The 15,999-nt window shown below is 33.0% G+C and overlaps 1 protein-coding gene across 2 annotated transcripts in view; it reads right to left on the bottom strand.

Moving 5' to 3' along the window:
- The window catches only part of LOC106466897 (nuclear pore membrane glycoprotein 210-like), a 138,062-nt gene that overhangs the window by 25,866 nt on the left and 96,197 nt on the right, over positions 1-15,999 (bottom strand). For both annotated transcript variants that reach the window (XM_022394975.1, XM_022394976.1), the window contains exons 35-40: positions 15,216-15,388; positions 6,131-6,215; positions 5,883-6,015; positions 5,144-5,280; positions 4,171-4,309; positions 574-723 (exon numbers count right to left, since the gene is read on the bottom strand). In XM_022394975.1, the coding sequence (XP_022250683.1) occupies positions 574-723; positions 4,171-4,309; positions 5,144-5,280; positions 5,883-6,015; positions 6,131-6,215; positions 15,216-15,388 (817 nt within the window). The remainder of the gene's footprint in view (positions 1-573; positions 724-4,170; positions 4,310-5,143; positions 5,281-5,882; positions 6,016-6,130; positions 6,216-15,215; positions 15,389-15,999) is intronic.

Here is a 15,999-nt window from a genome sequence, read left to right as displayed (position 1 = left end):
ATGATCAACATGTTCTGAAATGGCACAACACTGATGGGATATAAAAGACTGGTGTGCTGTTAGTGAAAAATATTAAGCAATAATTAGAGGGCAAACCAGGATCAAGATAGGTTTGGGTGAGGAGTGGTAAGACCATTTTGGAAAAATGTTAGGTAACGTTTTTCGAACGACAGAACAAACTTTAAAATTAAATATTAGAGAGAACTATGTGTTTTAAAATTCACACAAGTGTTTATTAGTTGTACATAGTAAAACATTTCTCTATTTTATTCACAACATTTCACCAGATTTATCTGGTATCATCAGGTGAGAGAGATGCAAGTGTAAAATGCATCACAAAAAGGCCATTTCATGATAAAAATTACTATAAACTATGTATTTACATAAACATTATAAAAACAGATAGCTTTTGAAGTAAACAAATATTAATCCTAAAACCGTAATGTTTTACCTAATCTAAAAATTTATAGATTTACTAAGTTTTAATCATGCATAATCCAATGAACTGAAGTCTGTAAACCATTTGTATTACATGATACAAATATTATATTAAAGAACTGTTAAGGAACATACCTGTATGAAAGTCAAAGCCTGCTTTGGTGAGGAAGATATCACTCACTGAAACCTCTGCACTTTGGCTGTCCACCAACACTAATTCACATTCAAAAGGTGGCTTGAATTTAGATGGCAGAACACTGTTATCTCCACTTGCACAATTGTCACCTTATACCACCATAAAGAAAAGAAACATTTCAGTTTCAAGAATTTGTGATCAGTTTTAAATTTCATTAAAATTAGTTAAACAGGAAAATGGCCAGATGAAGTAGAAGTTTTAAAATTTACCAGTTAAGTCATGTGAATGATGAAACGGAACAGTTTTAAGGTTGATCAGCCGAATCATGTACACAGAGAAACAACCAGATGAAGCTAGAGTTTTTGGATGCAAAGATTGTTTTCAGTCATTTTTATCTATACATGGGTAAACACTAAAAGTAAGAAACAGCTTGAAGTCTCATGCATTCTTCAAGCATTTGTTTCTTAAAATTTTGCTTTGAATGTGTTATAGATATCACAGTTAGGCTTAACTTTGTGTACCAGCTTGAATGGTAAACTTTGCCATGAGGCTGTCAAATGAACTTTATTTAATGTAATTTTCAAAAGGAAGATTTAGGCTATTAAATATACAAATTTTTACTAAGAGGCAAAAGATTGTGGGACAGATTACATATTTTTTTTCACAAAACTTTTATACATTTTTACAAATATTTTATGCATGCTTTTTTATATGATTTTTCATGTAAATTTTTTTAAGTATCTAAACTAATTAGATGCTTAATTTCAAAGATTTTGTAGAAACAAAACATCTTAATTTCTATTAAGAATGGTATACAGGATATCTATGAAGAATTGAAACACTTTCGAAAACCATACAAGGAAAACCATTTAACAGACACACACTGTTTGTTGCACGTGCGTAAATAAGGTAAGTTTTACAGCATACAATCATCAGAGTTCAACAAGTAAACCACAAGTTACATGCAAAATATTTAGTCTGTACCCAATCTCTTGCCAAGTATTTTGCCACACTGCAGAAGTAACTTTGTGAAGGCTTCTTAGATATGTTGATGCTTACTTACAAACTTACTAGCATAAACCATATCCTGTACAAAAATCCATAAGCATAACACCTGAGAATGTGGCAGTCAGTTGATTCAGACATGTTAATAACATTTATCACAACTGTAAAATAAACATTATTTTTAGGGTGCAACAAACCTTACATATCTGTGTTAAATTGTTTCCCCAGTATGTTTTTCAAAATTGCTTCCAAAATTCTTGAACTCCCTGTATACTAAGCACACGAAAAATGATACATTAAAATACACGGTAGTGTGTTGTGTGGCCAAAACATTCTGCAGGACACCCTGTGTGTTATTATCAGGAGTGATAGTTTAGCAATTTTCCATTTTCTGTAGCTTCGACTGCGGTAATCCAAACTATCACATATTTTCAGTGGATGTGCCCTTACTTCGCATACCAGATTTTGAGGCAATCCATTAAGAAATACCTGAGACATAACATCTCCAATTTTTATTGAGTTTCTTCCGATTTTTTTTTCCTTCTCATTAAAAGTACGGAAATTTTATTTGATAGAAAACATACTCAACTTTTTGGGATATTTTTCAAAACTGGTACACTGATAGATTTTTATAACCTAAAATTAGGATCCTTATTTGGTGTGAATATATACCACATGTGCAAAGTTATTTTAAAGAAATGCTCATTTTATTGGTCTGTTCCAAATAATAGGGTTGCAATTCTAAAACTAATGTTGGGTACTATCAAATGTCACTTTCTTATTTGCTGTGGTTTGATATCTAAATCAAAAACACCTTAGGTGTGAAATAAAAGAACATGGGCAAAAAAGTACTGAGAGTGTGACTTAAAGGAATGAAATCAAAATTGGCAGCTGAAATAGTAACTACACTTATAGCATTGATAAGAATTATACATCAAATATTACTTCATTAGTTAGCTAAGCTGTGTATTTTGTTTTACCCACCATCATGCCCCAAGTTGAACACAAAAGTACAAACTTTTTTTATGGACAAAAATTTATCTTTTTTTAAAAACTAATGTAACAATATTACTTTAATCCTCACTTTTATCAAATAATGAAATTCTACATTTTCTTTAAATGTTCAAAACTTTTGCAGTTATATGCTATCAGAGGTTACATAATTGTACTAATACTTGCCTTAATTCTTTTCTACTAGTGAAATGATAAAATGTATTTGATATTGGATTTAATTACAGTAAGTTCTCTGTTTATGTTGTTTCAATAGAACGTTGTCAATATTTTACGGCACGATTTTTTTTATATATATAATTTTTTCCCCTATAACATTGTTTTAAAATTTTTAAAATGTGCCCAAACTTTGCTTTGAAATAAGAGGCATCCCAGAGTCCCGCAAGCAAGCATCAGTCCAGTTGCCCACCATTTTTGATACTGTGACAAATTAACTTGTCACGTTCCATGCATTACAATTCCAAACCACCCAAACTCTTCTTCAAGCATGTCTAGGAAATGGCCAGCAAGTACGCCAGTGAAGAAGGTGCAGAGCACAATCAGCTTAGAGGTGAAAATAGATGTGTTAAGACGTTTTGATGCTGACAAACATGCAGTGAATATTGGCCACGAGCTTGGCCTACCCCCGCCACCAAAGTAGGAACTATTTATACAAACACTGATAAAATTAAAGAATGTGCTCATAATGTGACTCCATTAAGTGCTGTTAGAATACATTTTATGTCAATGTTTACTGATTTAGCTAGTTTAGTTTATTTATTTAGTTATTAATGTGGCAGTATGTTTATGTCAATGTTTATTGATTTAGCTAATTTAGTTTATATATTTAGTTATTAATGTGGCAGTATGTTTATGTCAATGTTTACTGATTTAGCTAATTTAGTTTATTTACTTAGTTATTAATGTGGCAGTATGTTTATGTCAATGTTTACTGATTTAGCTAATTTAGTTTATTTATTTAGTTATTAATGTGGCAGTATGTTTATGTCAATGTTTACTGATTTGGCTAATTTAGTTTATATATTTAGTTATTAATGTGGCAGTGTGTTTATGTCAATGTTTACTGATTTGGCTAATTTAGTTTATATATTTAGTTATTAATGTATGTGTTTGAGTATTTTTTCTGTAAATTATGAGCAACTAATATCTCACATGAATGTATCCTTTATTTATATCAATGGGAAAATCAATTTCTCTTTACATCATTTATCCTAAAATTGTTTTTTTAAGGATACATCCCAAATCTAAATAAAGGACTTACTGTACAATCAGTTTGATTCAACAATATATATTTTTTCCATTAATCATTCCAATAAATATATGATATCATGACAGCAAAGTTAAGACTTTTATCTTGATAATTACTTTACCAAAATTTTCTACTACCAGACTAAAGTTCTAACGGGTTAACGTTAACGAGTTTAGTGGTGTTTCAAAAGGAGTTTCTGAATATCTACAATTTTACCTTAAATCTGTATAGGCCTAGAATTAAACTATTATTATTATTATTACTTGTGAAAACTGCACTACAGCCTAGGAAATCTGTATCACAAATAATCCACTAAAATAATAATACAAACCTATTATGTTTGACTTCCGTTTTTCAGCTGCTTCTCCAAGGAATACAGAAATTTTATATGGCTTTTCTAAATACGCATTAGTAAAATATTGGAGTGACCCTTTATCAATGGTAACCGTTGTCAAGGGGCTGATCTTCACCTTGCAAGTAAATTACAAACCATGCAAACAATTTTAATTTCTCACAAAAAACAGTGATAATTATGTTCTTCTTTAGAACTGAATATTTTTAATATTTGTAATTTTACTTTTTGTTTAGATGCAAGGGTAGTTAATTTTATCAAAACCCACAGATCTTCACCATATTTTACAAATTAATAAAAAAAAACTGTAAAGCACTTGTTTCCTCTACAAACTGAATTTTGTTTTCAATAATTAATTTTTTTAATATCTGGAATGACTATAAAGATCAGGATAAACCTTCTTCTTTATACATTTACTAGATGTTGTTACCTTTATATCTTTTGTATACTAAAGTTGAAAATATGAAAACATGATTCTGAATTATGTTCTCCACTTCCAACTAGTTTTCATCACTTTTATTCAATATCAATTCTCTCCAATTCATTTATCATCAGTTGATATTTGTATTTATGGCAAAGCTATTAAACAATACCTGCCATCATCTCTAATTTAATTCTACTCACCAGGAAGAAGGCAAACAGTCAGTATCATCCTACTACCAATGCAAAGGGATTGATGGTTACTCTTATTCCCACAGCTTAAAGTGCAAAATACAGAGCTCTAGCACAGGGTCAACTTTATCATCAGATAATGAAAAAAATTTATTATTTTCTGGACTTGCTAACACATTTGTTATCATAACTTAAAACATATAACAAGTAAATCCTCAAATTTTTAAGAACGCGTCTGTTTCTAATTATTAATTGATTGAAGATATACTAATACAATGACAAAGATTTCAAAATGTCCATAAGAAAATTTTTCTCAACAAAGTAAAAAAAAAACACTTACCTCATACTGGGTCACAAATACACCAGAAATGTTATAGTTAATCACTCCCACACCAGGTTGTAAGGCTACTCCTACTGCCGTTGTTGGATTAATGTGAATAATATTTTCATCTGCGGAGGACCAGGTTCCATGGTGACCTGCATGTCATCCACGTTTAACAAATAAATTAAAAAATATAAAAGAATTCAAAAATATCATATATTGGTAACTAATTAGGACAAGTATGTCAGATACCTTGCTTCCAGATATTTGTACTCATTTTTTTTTAAAAAAAAGAAAAGTTATTTAAAAAAAATTGATTATAGCAACTTCAACTTTTTTGTGCACCATAAAACTATAAAAGTAGATCTGGTATTGTAACTACAGTGATATAATGAGATCTACATACATGAGGAAAAATAATGTTTATTTCTAAAAAAAAAAGATGTTTTGTCTTACAATTAATTATTATAAAAATATTTGATTAAAAAGAAAATGCCAAAATTCCATTACTTGTCATCATTGCTGAAAACATACAATTATTATAATCACACAACTGAAAATCTGGGGTTTCTGGTGACAGCTTTTGTTAAACATCAGATATGGAAAAATGCTTATACATTACAGTCAATATTGCTTGGATGATGTAAACGGTTCATTTGTTGTATATAGATTAGAGAGGACTATTATTAGCTTAAACAGTTTTGTTGTGCACTTTTACTATGTGGAGAAAACCTTGGTAGAAATGATATACATTTACCTTCCCGAGATACCAAAACACTGTTGAAGCAAATCACATCTCCTACTGTGATGCTGGAAGAAATGGGTTCAACGGCATGTCCAACAACAATATTCACATAATCTACCAACTGTGGGTTCTTAGAATCCCATACCTGGAAACAAGGAGATGAAAATTAAGAAATTCCAGAGATAAAACACTGCAGGTTATCTTCATTTGTTCAGTACAATAATGTTAATAAAATTCACCAAAAAAAACAAGATAAGTACCTTCAGTACGGTGTTCCCAGTTTTCAGAGCTTTCGCAATTAAAGTTCCATTTTCTGTTCCTTCAGTTAACCAAACGAGATCAAATCTGTTAATTTAAAAAAAAGAAACAGCAATTGTTTTTAATATTTGCTGAAGTAAAAACAATCAAAACTAAGGAGAATATTCACTAATGATGCAGCTTATCTCTTGATATATCTTATTATAAAATCAACACCATATGTACTGTTAAAGACAAACTAAGTTTCAAAATTTTCCTGTGTGCTCATGAATGCACCACACCAATAGTAAGTAAACAGTAAAATTTTAAGACTTAGAAAGCACCTAATAAAACTTTATTTTGATATCATTTACAGTATGAAATGTGTGTACAAGATGAGGCACTCAAAAAGTATGCATATAAGAAAGTAAAGGTGTTAACCTTAGAATTACAAGGCAGATTCTTTTACTTTGTCTTGCCATCTGGGTCCAATAAACCCAATAATTAATACAATACAGCAACTTCAAGGAAAAAAAAAGGAAAGAAAATATGCACAATTATATATAAGTTTATTATTTTATTTGTAACCGTATTTATTTCACCATTTTCTTTATCTAGACTGGGTCCATTAGACTTGGTCAGTAATTTCAGAGATAAGAGAAGGTTTCTTGTTAGTGACATGTTTTAATGTAAGTGAGGTTTAAGGACATATCTATGTTCAAACTTATATTCCCATAAAGTGACGTTAGTAGGAGAGTGAGCTATATTATATCTGTGTTCACACCCACTTTCTCTTAGACTTGTCCTCAATCTGGCTTTAATTTTACACCAATATTAAATTGTGATCTGTTGAAACTGCAACCCTCAGTTATATCTGAATGTTAAACAATAAAACATGAAATGAATTTCAAGCACACAAGACTACAAGCATGATGAACCTCAACTACTGCACATACTACCAACTAATGCATAACAATAAAATAAAACCCTTCAATCAAAAATACACAATAAACATTTCATATACAGGTAAAACCCTATTAAATGCATAAAAAATAACCAATTTTACATATAACTACAAAATAACCATTTAATTTCAAAATACAATATATGTGGAAACTAATTCTTCATTAACATATGTAGAGTTCACACTTAAATCAAACATACATTAATAACAATAGTTTAAATATAACACAAAGTATATATATACATATAGAATTTTTGGTTAGGAACTTTGACATACAAGAAAAAAAGTAATACCAAAAAAGTAAGAATGGTCATAACAAAATTAAATAAAACACCAATTGGGGGAATGGAATATGGTGATAAAGACAATGCGCAAAACAAAAACAAAATGTGGCAACATAAATCTGCTGACCATATGGATATATATATATAATAAAACACTAAATAAAGTAATGTCCCAATAAATAAACTTGAAGTAAGCAAAAGCTACGCTCAAAAGAAACTCCTCTGAGATGGAGACTGCTGGAAACAGTGAAATTGTCACTGAAATCAGCTTGAAGGTTGCAGGTACAACTACAACCAGAGTTTGTGATGGTTTTGTTGTCTGCTGTTCTGGGACCACTTCTGGTTCTTTTATTCTTACCAAGAAATAAACACTTTTAAATTAAGATCCTGTTATTGTTATCATGGTACTGGCCATGCAATCAGCTGTTGTTTGTATACACAGACATGCTCACATATACCTTCACATTGGCTGTTACGACTCAGTTACTATTGGTCTAGACTGGAAATGTTACATGCACAATAATATATGACATTTTTGAACTATGTTATGGCATATCGACATCAAATATTTGTAACTGAGAAACTAAGTCAAAGTTTTAAACATTAAATTACAAAACTGGATATTAATTATAAGCAAGTTCAGATTAGAAAGAAGAGTAACAAATTTGATTGTGACCTAAATTGCATTTGATGAACTACTTTGTGTAAAATAACAAGGCCACAAGGGACAAAGGGAAGAACAACATTATTGAGATGGAGCTTGAGATTGAAGGAGGGAAGAAAGAAAAGGTAAAACAGTTTGCTGTGGTCCACTGCAATAAGTGATTGAGGGCAGTCTGAAGCTGCCTCTCAATAAACCACATGTTCGATGACTAACATAAGATGTAGAAGTTATTCACACAGAAGCTGTTTGCAACAGTAGGAGGAAGTTGAGTAATAGCATTGATTTTCACACTAAAAAAGACACAACTCTGAGAAACTCAAAGTTCCTGTGTAAAAGAATGAGAAAGGGTCGAACCCACACGGACTTAAAATTGCCTGTTGTGTAAAGAATTATAAATACAAATGGGCAAATGGCCACGTAACTTATATGAGTGGAGATCCCATAAAATGATATACCTCCTTGTAGTTTTGTAAGCCTTCTCAAGATCAAAGAAAATGGAGACAAGATGTTCTCTCTTGAGAATGGATTTCCTTATCGAGGTTTCAAGTCAAATCAGGTGGTCCACAGTGAAGTACTGTCAACAGAACCCACACTAGGTGAGCGAGAGGACGTTATTTGATTCAAGGAACCAAACAAGACGAGCATTAACCATCCTCTTTAAGTCCTTACAGAGATAGCTAGCCAAAGAAACTGGACGATAATTAGAAGGAATCTTGGGATTCTTCCCAGGCTTAGAAAAAGGGAGGATAATAGCCTGGCACCAAGCATCAGGAAAAACATTCTCCTTCCAGATCTGGTTAAAGACAACTAGAAGAAGAGCAAGAGAGGCAGGAGAGAGATCGCACAGCATCTCATAGTGACCATCATCAGGTCTGACCAATGTACTGCCAGACCAATGAAGAATAAGCTTGAGTTCCACAAGCGTAAGGAGGCAATTATAGTCATAGAAACAATTGGCCCGAAATGAAAGGAAAGAGGTGATCACTCTGCACGAAACTTGATGGCTAAGAAGGCGGGGGAAGAAACAGAAAGGCTGGAAAGATAAGAAAAGCTCTTGTTGAGAGTATCTGTGATGCTTTGTACATCACCAAGTTCCTGGCCATTGGAGAGCAAGTTGGAAAGGGGATGGGAAGCATAACTCCCATTGACCTTCCAAATCATGTCCCATATGACTTTGGAACTGGTAGTAGATGTGAACTTAATCCAAGATTCCTTTTGGCTTTGACATCTGACCCGCTGGAAAACAATGCGGTTGGAAAGAGTGGGATACCTGTGAAAGGTATCCCATGCCCGTTTCTAAGCCTAACGTGCCTGCTGGAGACCACCATGGACAAGGATACCATGGGAAACGTGTCAAGGTTTTGGGTACAGAATGAACAGCTGCTTGAATGATGCAATTGTTAATGGATGGAAGAATAATAACAGCAGGATCGAGTTCTGAGATAGAAGTGAAAGAGAGAGTCAGTTGGTCTCGTTCAACTTCCACGATGACACTCGGGTCGGGTGGCATTGGCCATGGATAATCTCCTTCAAACTATAGGAAAATGATCACTGCTTCATGGGTCACTGTCAACCCTCCAAGAAAAAAGAGAAAAAAATTAAGGGGAACAGACAGACAAATCAATAGCAGTAAAAGACTAACTAGGTGCATGAAAATATGTAAAAGAACCAGTATTGAAGAGAGACAGGTTGTGATCTGAGAGCATACTCTCCCTACCATCAATATCGGCACCACCCCAAAGGGGATTGTATCCATTAAAGTCTCACAAGATGAAAAAGGGAGATGGCAACTGTTTGATAACAACACCAGAACATGAGGAATTCAAAGTAACATGGGGAGTAGCCTCAATGAGTGTATCCCCAATGGCCTTCAAGAGAAGTTCGTTGTGTTTTAGTGTGAATTTTTCCACCAAGATGTCCCCAGAATGTAGATTCTTAACTGACTTTGGGGAGCCAGCAAGTCACTTTAATCTCTTCTAAATAAAAAAAGAGACATTTATCCAAAAGGTTTGTCTGAAATGGAATGCAAGATTAAAAAAACGAGGTACAGGTTCAGAATGGGTTGACGAAAACAATAACATTTTAAAACATAAAAACATGCTGGAATTGCTTTATTCGTAGAATGACTTTTTTGTTATAATTAACATCAATCAATGCCAGTAATCTCCTATGACTAGATAATGGCTTGAGGTAGATGTTCTGTAAGATAAATCACAACACCATACCATCTCATCTGGATCAGCAAAGTCGGGTCGCCTTGCACATTGCCCACCATACCATCATAATGCCACAGCTTGTTCTACATTATACTCCATAGAACCTGGCCCTTCAATGGAAACTTCCACGAGGTAGTTCTAGGTGTCTGCAATTAACTGAACTCTCCAATCAGATTTATCCTAGCCATTGCAGAAAATCCCCTCTCACAGACTGCATTTGAAACTGGTATACACAGAATGATTTCAGCTAGCAGTGTCTTTCAAGTTGGGGTTCAAGAAAAGCCTGTGACAGAATTCTTGAACACTAATGCCTTTTGGCTGCTTCTTCATATGAACTTTCAGAGCTGACCATTCTGCCTGTTTCAAATGTTAAATATCACATCCCATCCTATTTAAAACTGTGGAGTAGTACACACACAGGTTATTTACTTCATTTTCTCCATACACTGCAATATCAGGATCAGTTTCTGGAAGGTTGACTTGATAGAAGACTTGTATATCCTTCATTATATGTTCAGAATCTATGTCACCAATCCTCATATTCACAAAAATGTGGAAATTTTGTTTTGTCTTGAACTATTTCTATATTAAGTGGGAGTATAAAATTCCACACCTTGGAATGTATTATCTGCCTCTACACTGTCTAAAAACATCTTCAGGTTCTCTCCTGGTCTTTACTGCAGTCAAGATGTTTCAAGGGCTTCAATACGGTAGGTAAACCACAGCTATCCTTTTGAAACTGAAATGAAGATAGATAATACATCCTTTAGAAAGTGCATGTAATGGATAAGATTATGGTCTTTCAGATGTTTAAGAATCAGCTTGGCTCTGCTCTGAACATCCACTGTCCCACCCGTATCCTCTACAGTGTTCTCAAAGTGAGGAATAAACACCAATTACTACCATAAAAGGACATCAAGACATTCACTCAGATGTGGCATCCATTTGATACCTTCCAAATTTACTGGCTTTATCATTTTCACCATAGCTTCAGCTAACATTTGACACTCTCTCAATTGTTTTGCACTGCAATGAGTGTTTGTGTAAATTCAATAAAACAGTTTTAAGATCACCAAAGATCTCTATCCTTCATTGCATCTGATACACCAAGTTCCAATCTGTGACTTACACAGTGCAGGGCAACAAGATGAGCCACTTATTTTTTTAAGAGTTTTACTACACTGCTTTTTCCAAAGTTCACATTTGCTCCATCTGAACCAGTGGTGATTAGTTTTTCCTTCCAGTTCCAACCTGCATTGCCCACACTGTTTCTTACAGACTCTTATTGCTTCCAAAACACCTTTAGCATGAGCATGCTCTACATTCTTTATCTTTATAAAGATATTTTTGGCACACCTTCCACCACAACCGAGTATACACAGTCTCGTGATTTACAAATGGACACACCTGTCACACCATCAAACATTATAGATAACACAGATGCATTCTTCAGTAAACTGTGTGTTTCTTTTCGGTTTTCCTCATATATAAACCCTGATCAGTCCATTAACTATTTGGCAGCTCAACACCATTCTTAGCTTGTAAATCAAGAAGGCTTGGGTACAAAGTAAAGGGCAGTTCATTATTAGCACTGAAGTAAGCAGTGTTAAAACAAGTGAGCAACTGTGCTTTCTGACCTTCGTTTAGCCTTCTGATAGCAACATCCAGAGGTCCAACTACTGCTAGTTGGAAAGCTGGTTCTCTGGTACTAGAACGTGCACCTACACTCATTCCTGTCTCCACTTCTCCAGTATATGAACAAAACATCGTGCTCAATTTCTTTTTCATCATTTCAAGTCGTGCCTTCTTTGAACTGGTATATGTAATGTACTTGCATCATGTTGTTTCAACGAATCAATTCTAAAATTAATCGCTCCAGTGACAAATCTACTCTCCTTAAATTTTCTATGTGGAATGCAATACATCAGATCTTCACTCTCATCGTGTTCTACCTATTTAAATTCATTCTTCCACTTAGGATAGAACATTCTTTTCTTTTTCCTTTTTTGTCATATTTTTTGGTTTCATTCCTTCTTTTTGATGTCTTTTTCACTTCTCCTCCTTTCTATTCCTCACCCTCCAAAGAGGTAAAACTGAATTTAAATAGACATTCCTACTTTCACTTCCTGTCATGAGGTAAACAGTCTTAAAATGGTCGAGAATGTTGTAATAGTTTTAATGTTCATTTAATTCATATAACGGAATACTTTTTTCATAATATTCAAAAGAGCTTAGAACAAACTTAATTAACTTTTTATTTTTTCAATATTTAACATCGAATTGAAAACTAAAATTTGTAAGGTGGTTGGAACTAAGAATAAAGGCTCAAAATTGAAGTTTAAAGTTAATCTCCAGTTAAGCCTAATTTAGGGTTGTGGCAGCATTTAATAGGCAGACTGCTCATTAGTGATACAGAGAGGTAATGTAACATCTCTGAAAATAATTGTGAAGTCATATCTGATTTACTTAATTAACATTCACATGCAATGCCAACTATGGTCTCGTTCTATTAGACCCTCTTTCCTGTAAAATGTGGTTGAACGAGACCATGTAAACCAAATGTGAGTGTGAATTGGATTGTTAACAAGAAATGCTGCAGGAAATGTTCAGATTAAAAAATGTAGACAGTTTTTGTGACAATTTAAAAGAAATTGCAATTAATGGAAAATTGTCAGCAGGAAGGCCAATGTTATATGATAATAAATTTACCAAGACCAGTCGGGCTACCTCGGCACAGATTCAGCACAACCGGACCCAACTTCAACTACACTTGGACGTGCCTTAATGTAGAACCCTGCCAGGAAACTCTACATGCATTTGTATGTGAGAGCATTTCTTTGGTGTCAGTTTCAGATGTTCAAAAACACCATGTTCAAGTTTTCATACGCAGCTTGTAAGACATCACTATCATTATAACCAAGTTATACAACTTCCATCAGCATCTCAAAAGTAGTTGGTGTACTGTACAGGTCAAATATGATGTAAAATTCACAGAAACCTTTTCTTGTGCTAAAAACATCCTTTGATATGCTTTCATCATTTAGCTTAACCTTTCAGTAGTTGAAAGCAAGAGTTAGTTAATTAAATTAGCAAGATCTTTTCAATGTATCTAGACACTCAAGTGTGGCAATAACCAGGCACTGTTAAAAATCCTTTAAAATCTGACTTATCACATGCTCTAAGGGAGCTCTTTACAGGATGTGTCTTCAATATGTAGATGTTGTTGGTTTTCTACCCAGTCAATTACCTGAACCAACAAATATTCTACCTGCATAATCTTCAATGAATGACCTCAGACATATTTACTGCATATTTACATGTTGGTTTATTGTTATTATAATCAACTAGTTTGAGTTACTTTGTTTTCACACATCACACATTCTAGCATGCAACTTTAACCATAATTTAACATTCAACTTTGACCATAATTTAACATGCAACTTTAACCATAATTTAACATGTAACTTTAACCATAATTTAACATGCAACTTTTAAACCATAATTTAACATGCAACTTTAACCATAATTTAACATGCAACTTTAACCATAATTTAACATGCAACTTTAACATGAGATCACCATAATTACAAACCATATCCAGAAGATATCTTGCTCTTGGAGCCCAAGTGAGCATAACTTGGTATTCTATCACAACGCTAGCTATCGACACAACCCAGCAATGTATCCACTAAACACCACCTCAGAATCTCAGTGTCAGTGGCTACATACACTTATATGATCCATTAATTGATTTTGCACATATTTTGGTCACCATTTTATAGTTTCCCCACATAACTGCATTCATTTGCTACACTAACAGATACTTTTTGTAGATCATCTATACTTAAATGACAACCCTTGAGCAAAAACCCATAATGACTAGTAATAATTCACACTATAACAGTGATAGAGGCAAGCTTCTCTGTTCGCTATTGGTGAAGAAAAATGTGTTTGCTGGTGCAATGCATAATCAAGTGGTTCAAGTTGCTCTTGTATCAAAACCATGCTCAGTCCAATAAAGTTTGAACAGCACCTGAAGACCAGGCAACTGCTTTTCTCTCCTAAAATCAATAGTTATATTTGAACTACTTTAAACTAATGAATCTGATTGCACTTTACAGCCTCTTGTCTCCCTCTCCTGGTCTTTTTACCAACCATTCTCTTTATTTGATGAAAGTGGGATTTTGTGCAGACACAGGAAATAACATATTCTGTAAGTGATCAAACTGTCCACACCCACAACAAGCATCACTTCTTCATTGTTCAGTTAAGCTTGATCAGGAGACTCAAGCTATTCCTGGTATTTTGTTATTAGCCATTCAGGCTTAACCGAGTCATTGTATCAGTAGGGATAACACAGTCTGTTACAGTTTCTTTGTAACATGGCAAAGACATTCTTAGGGACTGCATTTCCACCACAACCACTGCAATCTTTCTTCATTTCAGCAACTACTATCTCATACTTCATTGTTACCAAAATTTTCAATATAAGAATTTTTTTTACTAATGAATAATATTACATAAAATAAACTTTCCAAAGCCGAATTCTTGCAGTTAATTAAAACTCAGAACAATCATACAAATTATATGTTAGTAAATCTCTGTAAAATGAACATATGTATGGCATTAATATATATTATTAAAAGTAACTATTACTGCAACATTTTTAAATTTTAGCAAATTATACAAATATGGTTTTATTATCATATTATTAAAATAACAATATTAGTTCAGAAAAATCGATTTAATATAAATTCATTGGCTTTTTTGAAGCACAAATAATTTCCATTTTCAATCACAGATGTTTCTAGGCTAGAAAGAAAAACCATAAAAAATATTTACAAGATTTATAAGATTTATACTATCCTTTTATTGTGACAAAGACATTAACAAATACTAGACAGGTTTTTCTATAGTGTCTTTAAATTGTTTTATAAATCAATGAAAAATATTTCACACTTCTACATTTATATACACTACCTGCTTGGTCTGTACTTGATCTTTGTATTGGTCATATGGAATTTTCTCCCAAAGTCGTCATGGGCCGATACAGAAAACATAATGGTCAACCCCACTGGGATTACAGGCAAAGAGTGGTTAAGGGTCTGGATAACGCTTTGAGCATTTATCATGAGATGAGAGACGGGTTTTACCTGATCAAATAACACACATATTTTAAGAAAGTAAATTTAATAATAAAATTTAAAAATTTTTGAAGGACATAAAACAGAGAAATATCAAAGTGGATAATTCCATTCTTCTCTGAAAATATTATGCTAGATATAAAAAAGCACTTCCACAGTTTTTTTTTGTTCTAAATGTTCATTATTCCCTTGCTATAAAACAGTTTTCAAACTAAAATAAACCTGAAAGCTTCATGCTTAAATGATATAGTAAAAATCATGAACCAGAAAAGCAGATGTAGAAAGAGATCACTGAGTATTTTAAGAAGGTATATCAAAATTGTTCAGAACACATAACCTGTTAAACTATATTTACATCATTATATACAATTCTTCTGCTTACATAAAAGAAATCCTACATATTACATTTGTTGAATATTATGGCTTCATTACCTTATGATGAACTAATTTCTAAATGTTTTAATGCAAAACAAATTATTCATTCAAGCAAGTACTCATTTTTTAATGGTGGAATACCAGTTCATATTACATGGAAATTACATTATTAAAAAATAGTAGTTGATTTTGTATCTCAGCGTAATATAGTGCAAAACATTTACATAAAGTGTACATACTACAGG

This window comes from Limulus polyphemus, unplaced genomic scaffold (assembly GCF_000517525.1).
Source record: "Limulus polyphemus unplaced genomic scaffold, Limulus_polyphemus-2.1.2 Scaffold2415, whole genome shotgun sequence".
NCBI lineage: Eukaryota > Metazoa > Arthropoda > Merostomata > Xiphosura > Limulidae > Limulus > Limulus polyphemus.
Note: the sequence above shows the minus strand (reverse complement) of the source record. Positions and strands in the feature narration are given on the sequence as shown.